The sequence below is a fragment of the Mugil cephalus genome, chromosome 17 (genome assembly GCF_022458985.1).
Source record: "Mugil cephalus isolate CIBA_MC_2020 chromosome 17, CIBA_Mcephalus_1.1, whole genome shotgun sequence".
NCBI lineage: Eukaryota > Metazoa > Chordata > Actinopteri > Mugiliformes > Mugilidae > Mugil > Mugil cephalus.
In genome coordinates, this window is record NC_061786.1 from 11,219,949 (window position 1) to 11,240,708 (window position 20,760).

The 20,760-nt window shown below is 41.1% G+C and overlaps 2 protein-coding genes across 3 annotated transcripts; one reads left to right on the top strand and one right to left on the bottom strand.

Moving 5' to 3' along the window:
* The first annotated feature begins 224 nt into the window (after positions 1-224).
* tdrd9 (tudor domain containing 9) lies at positions 225-20,721 on the top strand. Of its 2 annotated transcripts, none has more exons than XM_047610326.1 (35): positions 225-440; positions 4,969-5,051; positions 5,153-5,223; positions 5,720-5,941; positions 8,243-8,365; positions 8,542-8,622; positions 8,693-8,857; positions 8,951-9,054; positions 9,144-9,266; positions 9,398-9,482; positions 9,556-9,613; positions 9,708-9,812; positions 9,903-10,000; positions 10,105-10,236; positions 11,488-11,650; positions 11,761-11,824; positions 12,213-12,276; positions 12,376-12,420; positions 13,097-13,150; positions 13,510-13,626; positions 13,727-13,834; positions 14,192-14,292; positions 14,387-14,557; positions 16,456-16,567; positions 16,651-16,866; positions 17,694-17,783; positions 17,869-18,126; positions 18,489-18,656; positions 18,999-19,069; positions 19,149-19,258; positions 19,370-19,466; positions 19,545-19,683; positions 20,025-20,143; positions 20,241-20,313; positions 20,415-20,721. In XM_047610326.1, the coding sequence occupies exons 1-35, from the start codon at positions 310-312 to the stop codon at positions 20,511-20,513; spliced, it is 4,020 nt and encodes a 1,339-aa protein (XP_047466282.1). In that variant the 5' UTR covers positions 225-309; the 3' UTR covers positions 20,514-20,721. The 2 variants fall into 2 exon arrangements, with proteins under 2 accessions (XP_047466282.1, XP_047466283.1); XM_047610327.1 differs by having other exon boundaries at positions 226-440; positions 9,147-9,266.
* rd3l (RD3 like) lies at positions 1,097-4,120 on the bottom strand. The gene is made up of 3 exons (XM_047610329.1): positions 3,627-4,120; positions 2,515-2,856; positions 1,097-1,906 (listed from the first exon to the last, which is right to left on the bottom strand). The coding sequence occupies exons 2-3, from the start codon at positions 2,826-2,828 to the stop codon at positions 1,543-1,545; spliced, it is 678 nt and encodes a 225-aa protein (XP_047466285.1). The 5' UTR covers positions 2,829-2,856; positions 3,627-4,120; the 3' UTR covers positions 1,097-1,542.
* Positions 20,722-20,760: the final 39 nt, after the last annotated feature.

Sequence of the window (20,760 nt, forward strand, 5' to 3'; positions counted from 1 at the left end):
TTAATGACACGAAATCCAGATAAAATTGTTTATAGTTTGTCCAGCTCTTTAGATACTTAATAGTACTTAATCCAGACTATTAGTAAGTATTAGTGCCTTACTTAATAACTGAAATTCATGAATGTTCATTTTTAAATATATCTCTTTTCACAGGTGTCAGTAGAAAATTATGCTACTTGAAATGTTTACACTTTACTTGCACTTCTCCGTCCAGCCGCTTGGTGGGAGAAACTCACCTGCTGCGTCATGCGCTTATAAATATACGTTACTGACACGATAGATGGTCACAGTTGTGTTAGCGCCTCAAACATGAAGAAAACCTTCACCTCAGAGCAAATATCGGACTGGTTCACCTCGGGGACCACGTTCGCCAACATTAAACTCACAGAAGAAGCTGCTGACAGAAACTCCGACGGTCCGGGGTCGTCGAAAGAGTCCAGGTATGTAAACTCAAAGTAACGTAAAAGCTAGCAGACGGTAGGCTAACGACATGCTAACTAGTTAGCGTAGTTAGCTTTCACTGAACTTGAGCAGGTTATTGAAGTAAGAAGAAGAATTGTAAAATTCTTTAAAAATTTGCATAAAAGTTTTAGCCAGTGTTGTTAAAAGCATTCACATACGTTACTTAAATAAAATACAGGTACTCTCGAACTTAAATAAAACTATGGAATGAATATTAATTAACAAAAAAGCGGCAATTATAGTAACAAATGTCACAACCTTAATTGAAGATGGTATCGGTTTTAACAATTGTTTTGAAACCAGAAAAAAAGTATGATTAAATTAATTTTTTTTGGGTGGGAAAAAAGTCTTTTGGGGACTATTACCAATTTTTAATCGTTCACAGACTGCCAATATAATTATATTATTACTTAAGGAGTGTCTTGGATTGGTGCGTGTTATAATAAATTGCAATTTCATGTTTTGCTTCCACGATACTAAATAAATAAATAAATAAATAAAAGGATTAAAAGAAATACTCAAAATTGGTTCAAAATATCAGAAACAAGTGACTAGAATCTATAGAACATTTTTTCACATGTTGACTAAAAACACCAAAAAATTACCATGCAAATTCTGTTGAGTTTTCTTGAATCTCTGTTTTTATTTTTATTTTATTACTATAGGCCTCTAAAAACCACTCACATGAAAGATTTTCTCATATATTCTGTGTCACAAGTAAACATTGCTTCGCTTTAAAGACCGAAACCCTTAAAAATCCATCTTGTGCTCTTAGTATCAAATCTCTCAAGCCACTTGGCACTGTACAAAATCTTAACTGAGGTTTGTAATCGGGAACTGCATAAAGCACTCAGTCAATGAAGTAAAGATTATAAAGGGCAGGCACAAAATAGTTATTGCAATATAATATTTGAGTATATTTACCTCCTAACCTAATGTCGTTTTCACGTTTGGTCACAAACTATGAAATTGTTAATACAAACTAATACAAATAACACCGTTTGGTCTCCATGCATAGGATGTAATCACTGCTTTTCCTTGTGTGAAACAGCGTCACAGATGTGGTGGGAGCGTGTCCTCTCACAGTGTAGTGCTGTACGCCCCTTTGGGTCTAAGAGGTACCGGATAGTAATATGGAAGGTCCCAGTCCCTGTTGGCTGTGAATGAACTAGAGTACCGCATGAGTCGATCCACGTATCCAGACACTGTTGGGATCTCTTCCCTTTGACTGTCTCCACAGCTGGGGACTGTGGGTGTCACGAAGCCCTGCTTCATTTTGTAACGACTTGTCCAAGTCTCCATCGGTTGAAACCGCGTTGTCTGCACCGGGAGGCCGTTCTCCTCGTCATATTCCCTTTGATTCAGGAAGTCTCTCAGTACCTGCTTGAAGACAGATGCCAGCTCCCAGGGCCTGATGTTGTTAGTGGCGAGCACCTCACGAAACCTGTGGAAGTATTCAACAATTTAGTAAATGTAAGACCTGTTGAAGAGAGCAGATTTTTTTTATCAACATAGCTTGACACAGTTTATAGTTGTCATGAATAATGAAATGTAAAACCTGGATGCACTTTCAGCATACTTTAAAGAATGGCATATCTGGGGCAACGGCACCGACTTTTAGAAATGGTACAAACATTATACCACATACCACCACTGAATATGTTGTTCTTCGGTAATATGGTTATGTAAGCACCCAGTAGTGACCTAGTAGTGAGTTTTATGTGAAATAAGCAAGTAGGTCACAGCGCTCAGCTGTGTTTAACAGCTTTTCAGCCTTTTTCCCACAGTGGCAAACTGATGATGAGTTGAAACCCTGGCAGTCTGGCTACTCTCAGGCTGCGTCCTTCACCTTCAAATGTTAACACCCTACATCGCCTGTGACCATGACAGTAACACATTATGGCTTTCTTGGCAGCTCGCCCTTCCTCCCTTTCCCTTTGGGTCTTTTCTGCTTTGCCTGCTGTCAGGCCCTGTGTTGACGCAGTAGCAGCTAGCCACTGCTGACAGCATACTAATGTGAGCATGGAGCAAAGCATGGCTGCTACCAAACACCTGGAGAGGACAGCGGCTGCGTGAATAGGTGGGATCTGGGCGCACAGAAACTCCAGCTGGCGTAGCTCCGATGAGGGGATGAGGGTCCGTAACCTCGGGTATTTCTGAAACCAGTGGAGACCCAGCGCGCTGTGGGCTAGTTGATGCTCCCGCTCCAGTTCCCTTGCCAGCCGCTCACGTTCCTCCACATGCCACAAGAGCTCTGTGATCAACATGCGGCTGGGTACAAGCCCAGAGCTTTTCAGACACGGCGTTTCATCTTTAGCCTGCGCTCTCGTCTCATGCGGCCATTTCATCCAGCTGAACAGAGGCATGTCACAGACAGCACACAGCCCTTAATCCCTGAAGAAACAACAAGAATTACTCTGTGTTATCTGTTATGAAGCCATCACGTCTACAATACAACAGCGCTGTTCAAAGGCGTTAGTGTGTGTGTGTGTCGGTAGCTTCAAACAAGGGCTAATTTCTATTAAACTTGCACCTACGAAGTCATGAAACTGAAATGTAAATGTGTTAATAAGGTTCAGAGAAAATCACATAAGAGGACAAAATGACTGAAAATTACCCTAATTTATTGCTATTTCTGTCAAATCTTCATATTTCCAGCTTGAGAATGAGAATTGTTTGATATAAAATAATATTAAACATGGATTGTAGATGAATTTGGTTTCCATGGTTGCCATTTTTCCCTTTAAATAATTACATTTTTATGAATCACAGTGCACTACGAGTACCACATAACCATTCTGACCTGTGGTCTCTGCCTGATTGGTGCTCTGATTGCAATCACTTCAAGTCAAACTTGGTCCCAGGTGTGTGCATTTGAACCCGTTTTCTAAGGCGATGGATCTAGCTCAGTTTCCACCTGGGATTCAGATGGATTACATAGCCTGCAGGGTCAGAGGTCAGCCTCACCAAAAACAAACTGTATGTGTGCCTTTTGCAAGCTTGTGATGTTGTAAGATTACAAAAGAGAGCTCTTCCAGGTATATTTTTTATTTAAACTTTTAAAAAAAGAATTAGTATTTAAACTAAAAGTCTTTTAGTCTGTACAGGAAATAATTATTACACTAACATCTCTTAGAGAATTGAAAGAAAATATCTTTACTTACAGTTGAAATCTGCACCACTGACACTTTCGGACTTAGAAATTAGGTGAAGATGAGCTTTTCTCTGCGTACAGACTCCAGCTTCTTGTCTCCATGAATCAGTCTATGCAAATTTAACTCCTTCACGAGCTGTTGACAATGTCCCTTGATGTCAGATGTTGGCAGCAATCCTTTCCTGTCTCGGTTGTTGGAATTGTTTTCCTTTTTGTCTTGTATTGTCTCTTCCTCCCACTGCTCTTGTCATGCAGACTTTTTCCAGGAGAGTTAGTCACACACTGCTTTCTGACTAAGAGCCGTCACCTCTCCTCTCCTTTCACCCCACTCTCCTCTGTGCAGTGTGCTGCTTTGTTGTAAGGTCAGCTGCTTTGTAGCTAGCACGAAGTGTGTGCACTGGAGAGAAAGAGAGAGGACGGGAGTGCATGTGTGCACACAAGCCGTGGGTGTGTTGTATTTGAGCTCCTCTTGGTACTGTCAGGGTTTGTGGCTACTGTTGTGATAAAATCCTTCCCTTACTAAGAGAGTGAAAAGGCACAAATAACTAGGCTGTGGTGCTGTGGGCTTGGTTGAGGGGGAAAACAGAGAAGGGGCAGGTAACTGCAAAGTAAGAAATTACTCCAATTAATGTATCAGGAAGGGATGCTTTACTTCTCACACACTGTGAACAATATCTTAAGATTACTGTTAATAACCTCACAGCTGCCCTGCTTAGTATCTGGTCTCGTATAAATGATTATAAAGACACAATAATTTACAAGAATCCCAATAATTGTAGTCTGGCTTGTACATAGAGGCACTTGCCAGTTCATTAGGCTCACTAGTATAAATGAATACACTCTAATATAACAGTCCTGCACTAAATCCTTACTCTCCAGGCTTTGTGACTGTTTATGTTGTTTACTTTATGGTGAAACGGCATAAGAAAGGTGGTACTGAAACTTTATGCTCATTTTAGAGCATGTAGTTTGTGGGGCTATTAAACTGCATTATAAAAGTGTGTTATTTCGCCCGGCCCACTGATTGACACCGGCATATTGTATATCAAATAGTAGAAACATGTGTCGATTCAACACAATACTGTTTAAAAGTCCCACAAACAACAGTTGAAACAACAGCTCTCTGTTATTTGAAACTAATGCTAAATACCAACTTTGATCACATTTGAGTGCAGTAAATTAATTTATGTATGGTCTAAAATAACAGTTAATAAAAAAAAACAAAAAAAAAACAGCGCAGCTTTGATTTAAATGACTTTTAGTTTCTAATGATTTAGAAAACAGTTTTATTGTGGTACAACTGTTAATGATGTTTCAAAAATATAAAAAATTTATTGCATTTTTTATTACAGCCCAGAAAAAGTTCTTGATGAGAGCAGCTTGAAAAATGTGAACTCAGATGGAGGAAAGCTCCAAAAACATGAACCTGCAAGATGTGAGTATAACTGAAGGAGTAGAACTGAACTGCTCTAATCATACTTTTGAACCAATTGTTTTTAAAAACTGTTTCTTGTGCATTAAATTCTGCATTCTCAGGTGCTGCTCCTCCTCCTCCTCTCACTAGCTACGAGTATCCAAACCTGCCCATAACCAAAAACAGACGGGAGGTAAGATGTAGTGCTCATATACTGCGTCCACCCAACCACACAGCTTGATGGGTTTATTCTCCCCTCTCAGTCTCCTGTAGTTCTTTTTTCTATTTGTCATTTTGGGGTTTTAGCGAAATTGTCACTGTGTCCCCAGGACATTGGAGCACTTTCGCTTTTACTAGTTGCTCAGGATGAGCACAAAGTTATTAGATGCTGAAGGGCAACGTCTAACTTTAAATTCACCATCCGTTGACTAATGGAGAGTAGTGTGTGTATATTTTAGGAGCTCACATTGTGATATAAGCTGCACTTCTAAATGGGGATTATAAAGTCTTGACTTCCTGTCATAAATCAGTTTAGCACATCCTTCTGCTCCATATCCACTTCATTTTTTTATTTTGTTATTTTTTATTTCTCTTTCACTTCGATAATTTTGTACAATCACTGAATGGAGTCTCTCAGTCTCTGTTTGTGACCATGCACATGTGTCTGTTGCATGTGCGTCCGCTTCCAGCTGATTTCCCTCATAGAAAACAACTCTGTAGTGATTATTCGCGGAGCCACAGGCAGTGGCAAGACTACCCAGCTGCCACAGTACATTCTGGACCATTACACTGAGAAAAATGCCTCGTGCAACCTTGTGGTCACCCAGCCACGCAAAATCGGAGCCACCAGTATTGCTCGATGGGTTGCCACACAGCGGAAGTGTACCCTGGGAAGTCTGGTTGGATATCAGGTGGGTGCAGTATTCAGATCTAATTATACTTACTTAAACTGAGCAGTGCTGGAAAATCCTGCTCATACAGTAGTTCTTAGTCGTGTTTTTACTCTTCTTACCAAATGTTTTAGTTTTTATAATACACAACATGCACTCAACTGAAAAAACTGAAGCAATTTTATGACTGTACTTTTAGTTTATGTTAAAAAGAGTAAGAGAGGTAGTAGTTCAACTTAATGCTAATTTTGGAGGAGTTAATTTTGTGGTGCTGTTAAACTGTATTACAATTGGCCTCGTCCACTGACTAACATGGGGTTGTCAAAATAATAGAAACATTTGTTCACACAACACAATTCAATAGTACTGCAAACCACAGCCTCTAAAATGAGAACACTGTTGAATCAGCTCCTCACTTATTTGAAACAAATCCTTCATGAAGCTAAGATTCACCGAGGGACCATTTTAAACCACCTGGCCAGTTACTTAATCACTACATGGGTGTTTGTCTTTCTACTGGAAACAACTTATTTTTAAACCACAACTGATGCAATGAGTAGCTTCTCATTTCCTGAACAACCGTCAAAAGACACATCCTGTAGTTGTAGAGAAGATGTTAGTCTGTTTGAGAAGGGTCAAATCATTGGCATACATCAAGGAAAGAAAACATCTAAGGAGACTGAAGGAGAAGCTACTAAAATTAAGTTAAGAACTGTCCAATGCATTATTAAAAACTGGAATGATAATGAGGAGCCATTGTGATGGCGCATCAGGGTAAGAAGAGAGGCAGACTGTTTTCCTACTGTACAAGCCTGTGGGGGCAGTACATTTAAAAGCTATGATCTGGGGTTGCTGCAGTTGTTCAGGTCTAGGTTCAACAACATTACGCCCAAAGAAGGAGGTCAGCTGACTACTTGAATATACTGAATGACCGGGTTATTCCATCAGTGGATTTTTTCTTCCCTGATGGGACGGGCATATTCCAAGGTGACAATGTGAAAATGCCAAGATCCATCAGGCTCAAATTGTGAAAGACTGGTTCAGGGAGCGTGAGACATCATTTTCACACATGGATTGGCAGAGTCCAGACCTGAACCCCATTGAGAATCTTTGAGATGTGCTGGAGAAGGCTTTGCACAGTGGTCAGACTCTCCCATCAACAATAGAAGATCTTGGAGAAAAAAATGAATGCAACACTGGATGGAAAGAAATGTTGTGACATTGCGGATCAAAACAATGCCACAACAAATTAAAAGTTAAAGGCCGTCCAACGAAATAGAGTGTGTGACCTTTTTTTGGCCAGGCAGTGCATTGGTGTGCATTTATTTTCACTAGTGTACCAAATAAACAGGCAGGTGATGGTGGTTCTAGGTTTTTAGCATGTATTGTAGCAGTAGTTTCTCAGCACTGATGCACTAACCTGTAATGGTTTATGACATGACAAAAAGAGCATTCATTGCATCTTATTGACAGCTTAAAAAGCATTTGTATGCTTATCTTAACAAGCTCTTCTGTTGCTGGGTTGTCTGGCTGCGTTGTGTAGAGCTCTGAAACAGTCTCTAATAATAACTGTTGTCTCCTCCACTGGGTGCAGACCTATGGAGTTGTGGATTATGTCACTGTCAGTGGGAGAACAGATAAACAGTCGGTGTTAGTAGGAGATAAAATGCTTAGATTATGCAACACAACCTGGATATTATGTTCTGATTTTATACTTAAGGGCCACAATTTTGTTGTTACCACATATTAAATATCTCTGTCTGCTGCTTGGAGGGAATTCATTATTTCCAGCACTTTCCTATTTTTTGTCTTGATTTGTTAAAGCCATTCAGTCTGAGAATTGAAATTTCTACTGGACTCGAAATTGGGTTTGTGAAGCAAAAAGTATTTCCCTGAGGTCAGAGGCAGCTCATCAGCAGATTTTTCTACAAACCAGTTCAATTCCAATTCAATTCCAACCAGAAATAGTTATGTTGACATTGCAGACATTGGTTTTTAAGGTGGCTGAGGCCTAAAGCTACAAAAAATGAAGTATGCTTCACCTGTGGCCTGTCCGATTAAATTCTTAAGCTGTAGCATTTAACCTCATTGACATGAGCTGTATGGCAGCAATGTTTCTATGTGTTGGTTTTAAATAACAAAAGTAATGGGTTGATCAGATGGATTTATTTGTCACCATGAAAAGGAAACTAAAACATAAATGGTAAGCAGTAGGCATCCCTGAGGTGGTGATAAAACATTATCTGTGAGCGGATATTTTCAGATGACAAGAGTTTTGTGACGTAACACTGCAACAAATGCACAACTTTGATTTTATTTTAGGTTGGGCTGGAGAAGATGGCTACTGAGCATACCCGACTAATCTACATGACCACGGGAGTGCTCCTGCAAAAACTGGTTTCAGCCAAGTGCCTCACAGAGTACTCCCACATTTTTGTAGATGAGGTAATTCTTTTGATAAGTTCCTTTATTTATGAATTAAATGAACATGCTTAATTAAAGTTCATAACATTTTATTTTGTTGCAGTTTCATCCTGTACTGTTATGTAATGTATGTTTTTTGCCGCTGCATGGGTAAACTCTCAAGCCTCGACTCTGTTTTCTTCTGTTTTTGTCACAAGGTTCATGAGCGTACAGAGGAGATGGATTTTCTCCTGCTGGTTTTGAGGAAACTCCTTCATTGCAACTCTCGTTATGTCAAGGTAACTGTTCAGTTAAAGGTAACATATTCATCACCTGAACTTTCACTCACAAAAACTATTTTTTTTACAGATAATCCTCATGTCGGCCACAATTAACTGCAGACAGTTTGCCGAGTACTTTGGCAGCCCAGTTCGTGGCAAAATGAACCCTGCCTATGTGTTTGAAGTGGAGGGGGCACCCTATGCTATTGAGGAGTTTTACCTGGATGACATCAACAACATGTTACCACACAGGGTACAGAGACGACACAGTATATGATGGTTGATGCTACCGTTTTCTGTGCTGAATCCAATTAAAAATTGAATAGTGGATCCTTGCTCTTACCAGATTGAGTCACCTCATCCAGATGACCCGAACATCTCAACAGAGATGTACAATGTTGCCATCAGCCTTATTCACAGCTTTGACGAGATGGAGGGAAAAGATTTAAGGTAATGTTGTCGTTTTTTTAGCCCATTTGACGGCTCAATCGCACAAAGTGTCATCGTGTCCACTAAATGTGTATTGATGTGTTTGTAAGTAGCAACACAGAGAAAGTGGGTGACATGACTGTGTCGGAGAGAGGCAGCGTTTTGGTTTTCCTTCCCGGTTTACACGAGATAAGCTACATGCAGGAAGCTTTGACCAGGCTGGTTCACAAAAGGTGAGTTATTCAGTGATGCATTATGCCAGCACAGTATTCTTTTATTTAAGGTGATTAAAGCACAAACAAGTTTTTCATTTTGCTCATGATGAAAGCTCACATTTACCTTTATGCTGTGATCTGGTGTTCAGATTACAGGTGTATCCTCTCCACTCCACTGTGACTCTGGAGGAACAGAATGGTGTGTTCCTGTCACCTGTCCCTGGATACAGGAAGGTAAAAACTATTGACTGTGTTCTGCCATGGGTTTTCAGTACATGTTTTACTGACAGTCTCTTTGCCTTTACAGGTGATCCTTTCCACCAACATTGCAGAGAGTTCTGTGACAGTTCCAGATATCAAATATGGTGACCTTTCCCCTCAGTTTTTATTTTATTTTATTTGTCTGTTATTTATCATATATTTTAAAAATCTAAATTGATATTGGTTTTCCTCTCACAGTGATTGACTTCTGTCTGGCTCGTCACTTGGTCTGTGATGAAGAGACCAATTATCAGTCTCTGCGTCTCACCTGGGCATCCAAAACCAACTGCAATCAGCGCAGAGGTACAACAACTATAGCACAGTACTTTAACTGCAAACTGTAAACGTCCATTCACTGCTGTGTTCTCACCCATGATGTCTCTTCCATGTCAGGCAGGGTAGGCCGAGTGTCTAAAGGTTACTGTTACCGTCTCGTTACCAGAGAGTTCTGGAGGAAAGAGATCCCAGACTACATGATTCCTGAGATGCTGGTAAGAGAACGCACCAAACACCAGACACATTTCCTTGTTTTCAACAATGTTTAGACCCTTCTTTTGACAGTCAGTCTATGCTGTGCTGTATTCCATCCCCTCAGCTGGCTCCCTTAGCCAAAATCTTGTTGAAGGTGAAGCTGTTGGACATGGGAGATCCCCGCTCCCTGCTCTCATCAGCACTCTCACCCCCCAACCTTGGTGACATAGTTAAGACAGTGCTCCAACTCAAAGAGGTCAGTAAATGAATGCAGATTGATGACTCTCCTCTGAGAGAGCCATCAATGTCAAATATATGAGAAAGTGTGACTGTAATGATGATTGTTATGTATTTGGGCGGGCAGCTGACCACCCACCTCTGTCAGAGGGGATTAAACCTCTAGTTCCCTGACAGCTTTGTGTCAGCCAATGTTGCCATTGTTGTAGCTTTGGCAAGTTTGTTGGGTGAGAGCATAATAGGGCAGTGATGTGATGTAATGTGTTTGTGTGCCCATGGCTAAGGGAGAGATGACATATATACACTATAATGCTAAAAGTATTCGCAGGTTTAACAACTCTTCTGGGAAGGCTTTCCACGAGGTTTAGGAGTGTGTTTACGGTCATTTTCGACCATTGTTCCAGAAATGAAGTCAGATATGAAAAGGCCTGACTCATGGTCTTCACTCTAATTCATCCCAAAGGTTTTCCATCAGGTTGAGGTCAGGACTCAACGGGTGCAACCCATTGAAGTTCCTCCACATCAAACTCACTCATCCATATCTTTGTGAACCTTGCTTTGTACACTGGTGCACAGTCATGTTGGAACAGGAAGGGGCCATCCCCAAACTCTTCACACAAAGTTGGGAGCATGTAATTGTCCATAATCTCTTGGTATGCTGAAGCATTTTGTTTCTTTCATTGGAACTAAGGGACCAAGCCCAAATCCTGAGAAACAACCCCACAATCATAATCCCCCCTCCACCAAAAACTTCACACTTGGCACCACAATGCAGTCAGACAAGTACTGTTCTCCTGGCAACCACCAAACCCAGATTGGTCCATCAGATTGATCCACTGCTCACCAGTCCAGTGGTAACGTGATTTAGACCATTGCATCCGACACATTGCATTGCACTTGGTGATGTGTGGCTTGGATGCAGCTGCTGGGACATGGAAATCCATTCAATTTAGCTCTCTACGCACGGTTCTTGAGCTAAGCTGAAGACCACATGAAGCTTGGAGGTGTGTAGTGATTGACTCTACACAGACTCATTCTTTTGCAAATGTTTGTAGAAGCATATTTGGATGGGTGAGCGAATACCTTTGGCAACATAGTGGATTATGTTGTGCAATCTTTCAGGGAGAAGAACAAGGGCACAAACTGCTTTGCACAATTCAAAATAAAAATGCTATCAAGACCAGTTTTCTGAGTTATGATTGTTGAGGTTACTTAGTGGTATGAAGGGAGCTTACATTACATTACATTAATGGGATGTTTCACTCAACAGATGGGTGTGTTGTCAATGGAAAAGAGAGGTTGTGATCAAAATGAAGATGGCGAGCTGACATTCCTGGGTCGAGTGCTGGCCCACTTACCTGTGGACCTGTACCTGGGGAAGATGATTGTCCTGGGTCATGTCTTTGGCTGTCTGGATGAATGTCTCATCATAGGTTAGTCTCATATTCATGTGTTTGCAGCTGTAGAGACTGCGATGGTGGAAATGTGTTTGTGTGCATATTTTGTCAGTTCTTCTTTGAACCCCGGCGTCTGTCGTCCTCAGCTGCCTCACACTCTCTGAAGAGTTTCTTTGCCATACCGTCCATGCAGCAGATTGCCGGCCACAGGTAAGTCTCATGCAGCAGTTCCACTGATTCACATGTGCTGGGGGACATCACAAGACATTTGGAACAATAACTTGATTGAATTCATATTTGTCTGTTGATGATGTACTTAATATGAAAATTTTCTTGATCGGTTTTGTGGCCATTGTTGCAGAAAACAAAGGTTCCTGGAATAGTTAAAGACACAAGATCAATTACGAGAACATATGTGGTCATTAAAAGTATTAGTTCCACCCATACAAATAGTCAATTTTGGTGAATCATAGCAGACCAGTTAAACCTCTAACAGATTAGACACTACCATACAGTGTCCATGCTGCACAGAAACAGGTTTGGGTTCTGTGTGCTCTATGTTTTTTCTTCATGCACTGAGTCAGACTTGTCATTCCAGGAGCAAGCTGGCCTTTGCCGGTGGGACACCAAGTGATGCCATAGCTTTCGTCAACGCCTTCAAGGTGATGTATTTGCTTTTGAAGAACAACAATAAGAGCAGTGGATTTACACGGATGGCGGTAATATTTAAAAACCATTGCTTCTTTTTTCCTCACTTTTAGGCATGGCACTCGTCAAAGAAGAAAGGACTGCTGAGACACCCAAAGGTAAACATCACATTCACAGCAGTATCACAGCAAAAGTCTCAGACCATCCTAGAAATCTGTCATAGCTATGTGACATACTTGGAAATAATGAGAATGTTTAAGTACTTGTATACAACATGTACAAATGAAGAAGTATTTTCGATCTGACATTAGGTCTGTCTCTTAAAGATTTTTTTTTATTGTGTTCTTTGATCTTTGTTATCATTGTGTCGTTTTTATCATGTAAATAGAGGAAGAAAAGCAGTATAGGCTCCAAATATTGGTTCATAAAAATCAGCAGCACTTATTGGCCATTGGCCAATACTGATGTAAAAAAAATAAAAACATAAAAAAAATGATATTGGCCCTAAAAAAATCCATATTGGTTGTCCTCTAGATTGAATGTCAGTGAATTGTAGCAATGATAGATGATGTGAGGTGTCGGTACCAAGTTGAACTAACTTAAACTTTGTGGCGATGAGCAATAGGGCAGTTAATGTAAACCCAAATTCCAGGATACAAAAAAAAATAATTCACAATGCTTGAACCTCGGGTGTAGAACAAAAGCTTCATTTATGTTTTTTTCTTCTCAAATAGAGGCAAGACAAGAAGAGCTACCTCCTGTCATATACTAAATAAATTTTTGAGTTCAGCTGACATGGGAAGTTTCAATGTATTTGCTGCTTTTGCATCTTAGGATGAGCTGGACTGGGGAAGACAGAACTTCATTCAGATCAAGAGGATCAAGGAGGTACAGAGATGACGCTGCATCACATGAATTTATGGGAATATATAACAAGAGTAAAAGCTTCACCTAAGTCATTTAGCAAAGTGGCTGTTAATGGTGGGTCATGTTTGTGTTAACTTTTAGTCAGATGTGAAATTATTTGAATGAGAAATACACCAGATATAAAAAAGGATTTATTCTTTTAATTCTACAGTTTGCCTCTGTAACATATTTTATGTTGTATTTATACCACATACCAACATTACAGAAAATAGGTGACATGCACTCCTTTTAAGTTTATTTTGGGACAGAGTTTGAATATTTTCTCACCATCTAATATTCAGTTTGGATCAAGCCTGCGTTGTGATTTTCTCACCCCTCAGGTTGCAGAGCTTTACGAGGACCTGAAGAAGCGTGTGTCCCAGTTCAACATGCACATCCCGAAGAACACTGAATCCTTAGACTACACCACCACACACAGGCAGAAGTTCATCCTCCAGGTCAGAGCGTTTGTTGAACCCTTCAGGTTCAGGATCCACCTCTAGACAGGGATTGAATTACTTTGTCACTGGTTATGAATTTCATCTTTCTCCATCCCAGGTCGTCATTGCTGGCGCATATTATCCCAACTACTTTGTCCAGGCAGAAATAGATGAAGACCTGGCTTCCAGAGAGCTGAGTGGATACAACCCCAGAACAACAGTGATGGTATCATGCATAGTGTTGGGAGACTTACTGTTTTGAGTCATTACAGCAGTTAATCCTTAATCGGAAGCTTTTGATCTATGTAGATTTATGTAGTTAATTTAATACGTAGGCATATGAATGAAAAACTGAATATTGTTAAGTATTAAGAGCAGTTTAACACGGTTTGTCTGTAAATGGAGTCTGAATTGTCTTAAATGGCCATTTTCATTTAGATAAAACATAGTGGTCAATATCTATCAATAACATGATTACTTATTGTCTATTACTGTTTTCTGCTAGTATGGTTGTAATGTAGCGTAATATGGCTTTTACCTTATAAACTGGGATTTTGTAATCGTGACCTTTTGTTGTTTTCAGGTGAGGAACCTCCCTCCGTACAGTTTCCTGTATTACAAGCAGCTGCAGTCCCTTTTCCGCCTGTGTGGACTGGTCAAAACCATTAACTTTGACAGCTCCAGGTACCAGGAGTCACTTCAGCAAATCAGACGTGTCAACAATCTACTACTGTCTTTTCTGCTCCGCATTTATCTCTAATTATGTATGTGCACTCAGAGCATACGTGGAGTTCTACAGGACATCCAAGAGCTCCGGGGTGCTGCCTGAAGTGTCTCTTGCTCTCCTCCTGGACCATCTGAACCCTCCAATGGAGCTCTCTGTCTACCCCATAGAACAAATAGAAAACTGTGCTGGGAACAGACACATCACTCACATGAGATATGCACGGTACGACTCAGTTCTGTGTACAAATTATAAATGCCCCTGTTTAAATGAGTGACTTCAAATATTTAATTTGCTTAGACAGGGGGAAATTTTACCTTAGCAGGTTTGATGGTGTTGGTCTTTTGAGGCCAGAGCCTGTTGTTTTATAAAGCAGAACCCCTACAGTATATAACAGGCTGGATTGGTCAGTGCCCCCCTGCGCTGTGGCTTAATGGAATCTGACATCCTAGCACTCTGCATGACTCTTTCCCGCAGTCATTGGACCCAGAGAGGGGAGGTTTTAGGCAGAGACAGCACCACATTCTTCCTACTCCCCTCTGAGAGGTCAGAAATTGGATAACATGACATATTTTTAGCTCTAACCATAATACAGTTCCTTGGCTCTTCTCAATGTTTATTTTCCCTTTAACAGTAATGTTTCTGCCTGCTTACACAATACTTTTGTTTTTTTAAAACTCTTTTTTCCCCATCCTGAAACTCGTTTCTCAGTTATGTCCAGTCTGTTCCCTAATTTAGTTTTCTGTGGCATTCGTTTAAAAAAATGCCATTTTACAGAGAATTGAAAGCAACTGCGTCAGTGGTTTTGTGTCTAACTCAGGATCTTCAGCCCTGTTTTTTCTACTCAAGAGATTTAATTAACTTTTCAGCCCACCCTCAGTTTCAAGCTCAGGTGATACCAGCTGGAATTAGGGTTCTCCACCCTAATTCTTCCAAAATCCCATTTTAAGTTTGCAACATGTCAAATATGCTCCTGTCCACTTTACCTGCTGACTTGAAAGGAGTTGTCATTCTCCCCTGATGTGACAAATTCAGTTCACTGAGCATGCTGAGGGTTTCACAGGTGAACAAGTTTTGCTGCCAGTGTGACTTTTGGCTCTAAAATATTGTCCAGTGAACTCGCCCTTGTGATGAGGGATGGTGTCAGATATTATCCAAAGCTTCAGTGCTATTATCACTTTAACAATAATGTCACAACCGTACTGCAAATGCCCCTGTATCAGGTCACAGGTCCACAGAAGTGATTCAAAGGTCCAAAATATATAATATTGGCAAAATGTTTTGAGTAACATTACAGGTCTTACAAAATAACAGTACACTTGGCAAAATACACACTACTACACTAGTCACAACAGTGAGGGGATGTGCAGATGAACAGTGACAGCACTGAAACCTTTATTTCACAGACAGGAGAAGTGAAACGTCAATAAAATGTCTCTCTGTAAGGATCTTTTTCATAATGTCCTCAGGCACCTAATTAATCATTTAGACCCACAAAGTTGGGAAAATTAAGACTCATGTTTAACAGGCATTGTAATTTAAGATGAACATTTTTGGTGGGTTGTGTTAACCTCTTAGATCAAGGGTGTCAAACATACGGCCCTCCGGCCGAACCTGGCCCACCAGAAGGGTCCGATCTGGCCAACAGGGTGAATTTGAAAAGTGTTAAAACTACACAGAACACATTAACTGGAATTGTTCAAAAAACTGGCACCTGTTCCTGGTTTGTCAGAGTTGTGGACATAACACAACACTGACACCCAGAACCACCAGCAGATGGCAGCAGTGTGCTGAAATGCACTTATTCTTAAGAAACTCATACATTTGGATGTTGTTATTTATAGGTTATTATGCCGTTATGTGACTGGTTTGGGCCCCTGGAGATCATAGAGTAAAATTAATTTCACACCACTGTCTTAGATGTTAATTACAATTATTATTATGTATCATATTAAATCCTGCCCTGCGGACTGAACGCAAGCCTCCAAAGTACAGATTTTGGTAGCAAGATGCAGGCTTTTTTTAATGTTAAAAAACATTTAAAACCATTCAGACAGACATGCTACAATGTTGACATTGAATGTATAAATATCATTAATGCCCAGGTGTCTCCTTCCCTTTAGGGTGAATGTAGACTTCCAGAGTCAGTCTGTGTCTCCGGTCGGAGTAGTGAGCAGCTCCATTGACCCAGACAAACTTCCCCCCAATCGCTTGTTTGTGGTGAACATCACAGAGGTTAGTCGCCTCCATTTAACCTCCTCTGCTTTTTTCAATCTTTAGCAGATGCATATTTTCTTAACTCTGTTGTGTTGCTTCAGGTGATGGAGGTGGGTAATTTCTGGGGGTTCCAAGCAGACGAAGCCAGCTTAAAAAAGCAGCGCCACCTGACAGCGGAGATTAACATGCGTGCGCTGCATCCTGTGTCTGTGTCGCTCTACCCCAACCTGCTGTGTCTGGCTCCTTACTGTGAGGTCAACGAGGAGAGCTTGTACTACCGTGCCAAGATCCTGCACATCTGTGGTAACAACGTGGAGGTGAACATGGCTCACAATTTTTTAATCTATCTTTTCTTTATCTCTTTTACTTTTCTTTTCATAGAGCTTTTCATACCGTGGTAGAAGGAGCACGTTATAGCTTTCACAGACCTTACATGTGATTGGGTTTAGTGTTGCTGATGAAGGAACTCGTTTTAGTTCTTAAAGTGGCAATTTATGAAGATCTGTTTAGTTGTTCGCTTGCATGGCTACATGCAGTAACTACGTGTGTTTGTTAATGGGACATTTGCTCTGCATTGATAACCTCTACATAATGGATCCCATAATACTAACTGTGCACAGCCTGTGTGACCAGTTTGTTAAATACAGACTTATTATTTACTTCTTTAAATGTTGGCAATTTCCTCTTTGTATCCAGACACTTTGTTGACATAGTGGTAAATCAGATTAATTAGTGACATTTACAAAGTTTTATTCCATGACTGTTTAAGTTCACTGCATACATTGTTAATCATGCAACGGCAAATAGGGTACATGTCTTCTTTCCATCGCTTGCTTTACTTCTCATATGCAACGGACTGACTGAATGTGTTTGCTGGCTTGTGGTTGTGCTTCAGGTGGTGGAATAAATTTATTGTGTTGCTATCCTCAGCCATTATGCCTAGTGGCAGAGCAGTGGAGAGAGGCCACTGTTGTCTGCCGAATGTCTGTAAAAACACCAGAAATTAATGCATATAAATAAAAAAATAAAAAATAATAATAAATAGAATTGGGATAAAAAAAAAAAATAAAATCATATCAAATACCAAATTGATCAAAACACACTGACTGAAGGTATTGGCTGTATGTTTCCTCTTATTCTACAGGTTTTCTTTTTGGACTTTGGCAACACAGCAATCGTTGCCTGCAACAGCCTCAGAGAGCTCCCACCTGACCTGCAGTCTCACCCTTTCCAGGTATCAATTCTATAAACTAGAAACAATCTGTTCCACTGTGCTAAGAGTGAACTAATAGTAACACAAACTCTGGCTGTGGTTTCAGGCTCAGGAGTTCCAAGTCACTGGAATGCGTCCTTCAGCCCAGTCCATCATTCTGGGGAACCAGTGGAGCAGCCGTGCCCGCAACCGCTTCATCACTCTGGTGAAAGGTCAATCACTCATCGTGTCTCTGTACTCCGTCCTCCACGGTATCATGCGCGTGGAGCTGCTCATCAACACAGAGACGACCAACACCAGCGTGGTGGACATACTGGTGGAGGAGGGACACGCTGTGAAGGCCGAAGAGAGCTTTGATTCTAAGGTGATGCTTTTATCTGAAGTGTGGGAGTAAATGACTCACAGTTAACTTTGTTTGTGCTGAGTCAGTCCATATTAGGAAGAATGTCTCTTCTATGACATAGGCAGCTCTTTTTTTTTTTTTTTTGCAGTCGGTCAAAAGGCTTTTTATAATCCAAACACTCACTCATACATGCATCAGGTGTGTTTTACCTGCCATGCTGATGTGAAATGCATGATTTTGGTCTTGGTAACAACCGACACTAAAGTGTGCTTAGTCAAAACATCAAACTATCAGAGACAAGCTGGTCCATTTATGAAAGGATCAGGTGTAATGCTGCGTTGCTTTCTTCAGATGACACAATAATTATTTTTGTGCCCTTGCAGCAAAACCACGAGTTACTGATGTCTCTGTACAAGGACCTGGAGAAAGGTACGTACACCCCCAACTCTGCTGGCAGCTCCTGGAACGACCGCAAGAAAGAGGAGAAGGAGCTCATAGGCAGCCTGCTTGCACACTTTTCCAAGAACTGTCAAGCCTATTCCAGGACGAAGGTAGGACGCAACGCAGCCTACAGCGCATTTAATATGATTACTACGAAAGAAGTAAATAATAACCTTTCAGTTACAATAAAAGTGAGATAATGGTGGATTTCAAGGAAGTGTTGAAAACAGGGTCCTTGAATGTTCAAGGTAGTGATGCGTCAGCGTTGGCTACATGATGACATCACCTTTGTGCTGCTGCTGATGTCAGTTTGTCCAGAAGATGGAGCCATTTCTGTGGCTCAGTTCATATGTTTGTGTTCATGGAGAGGCACGCCCATCCAGCCCGTCTGGTGACCAGAACAACGACTGTTTGTCTGATGTCTGATCTGTGGCTTCACTCTGACACTACAGGTTTTTCTGCATGGACCAAGAAGCCCTTACAGGATAAACGTCCACAGCTTGAGCCACAAGAATCACTACAAGTAAGCACTACAGACACCGAGGCCAAATTATGTTCAACCTGCCCTGTCCCTTGTGCATGAAGACTGTGTCCTCCTGCAGGACTGTGTCTGTTGCGAAGTCCAGCATCAGCTCTTTGGTCCTGAATGAAAACCCTCACTACAAACATCAGAGGATGCTGGTGGCCGGGACTGTGTCAGTCAACTCTACAGGTACCACAGTAACACAACCCTACCACAGACTATATTTATATCCTTGAAATCCTGAACACACAAAATGTTTCATGTGTAGGCTGACAGTCTTTAAGTGTGTTTGTGTTGCAGGTACTTGTATCCTTCTGAGGGATACGTCCCTGATGCCAGACATCCCTGGTCTGCCTGCACTCATCGTGATGCTCTTCACCCCAATCATGGAGCTGCGGTCAGTAGATACCTACGACTGCTGCACCTACACATGTTACTAGCTGAGGTTAATATCCTTCTCCCTTATGTGACTCAGGACGAATGAAGAGAGGACCAGCTACACTGGTGCCATCTGTGGCTTAGGCTGCAACAGTGAAACACAACTACCCCTCCTACCTGAGCATGACATCGAACTGGCCTTCGATGTCAAGTTTGACGTTGAGGACATCACTGAGGTAACGGCTGACGTTACAGAGATGGAGCACAATACAGTAGATGTGTTGTGACCAAAAGATGTTGTGTTTTCCTGAATCCAGGATCATCGTGGTGATTGATCTCAAATCAAATCTTTGAGAATTCTGAACAGAATAGTTTCTCCAAAGTGTATCTGACTTAACATGAGATACCTCAGTATGTTTTTTAAAAAATAAAGAGTATCTTGACATATAAAACTGTATATGATAACAGCCACAAACCAGATCTTTACATTGGGCCCATTACAGTCCTTCACTTCCAGTTTTACATAATGTTGTTCTCCCTCTTCTATTACTTGATGTACTTTGTGTTTTCCTTTCAGATCAATGCTTTGCGAGTGGCTATGAACCGCCTGGTGTGTTCTGGGCCCAGTGGCACCCTGCATCTGGGGCTGGACAGGATCAGCCACCTGCAGGAGGACTGTCAGGACCTCCTCATCAGGTCACACACTCATGCACTAACAAATTAACAGTTATTGTGTAGAATTGTTTGTAATTATTAACTGATTAAATTATGTGTCTTATGTTGTTTAATGCAGACTGTTCACAAAGTCTCCACCAAGGGAAGCTGTCACTCCAGTTTTTTCTGAGAAATTGGAAAAGTGGAACCAGGTATGGTCCCCATCAACACTCCATCTCTGTATATGAGACTGGATCATTGGCCCTATGTAGCACGCTGTAGCTCTGTGTGTGTGTGTGTGTTGGGTCTGCAGGTGGATCCTTCGCTGAGGATGGATATTGTGGAGCCTGGAGGTGGAAACCCCGGAGGTGTTGTCTTCCAGCTTCATCCTGTCATTCTCCTCAACAGTTAAAGGGCAGTTGCAGGGTTGAAATGAGTCTCACATTGTTCTCACGTTGTTCTTTTAATTTAAGTTCACGTTCAAAAGTGCTCGGCACAGAAGCTTTCAGTTTGACAGCAACCTCTCAGGAGTAGCCTAATGACTGCTAATGTTCATTGATAAGGTTCGTTCTGTCTACTTTGTGTTTCAACAGTGGGCCATAAAGAATATATGTCTGCAACAGATGAGGCCTGTCAGTCTTCTTCAAATATAGCCTCTA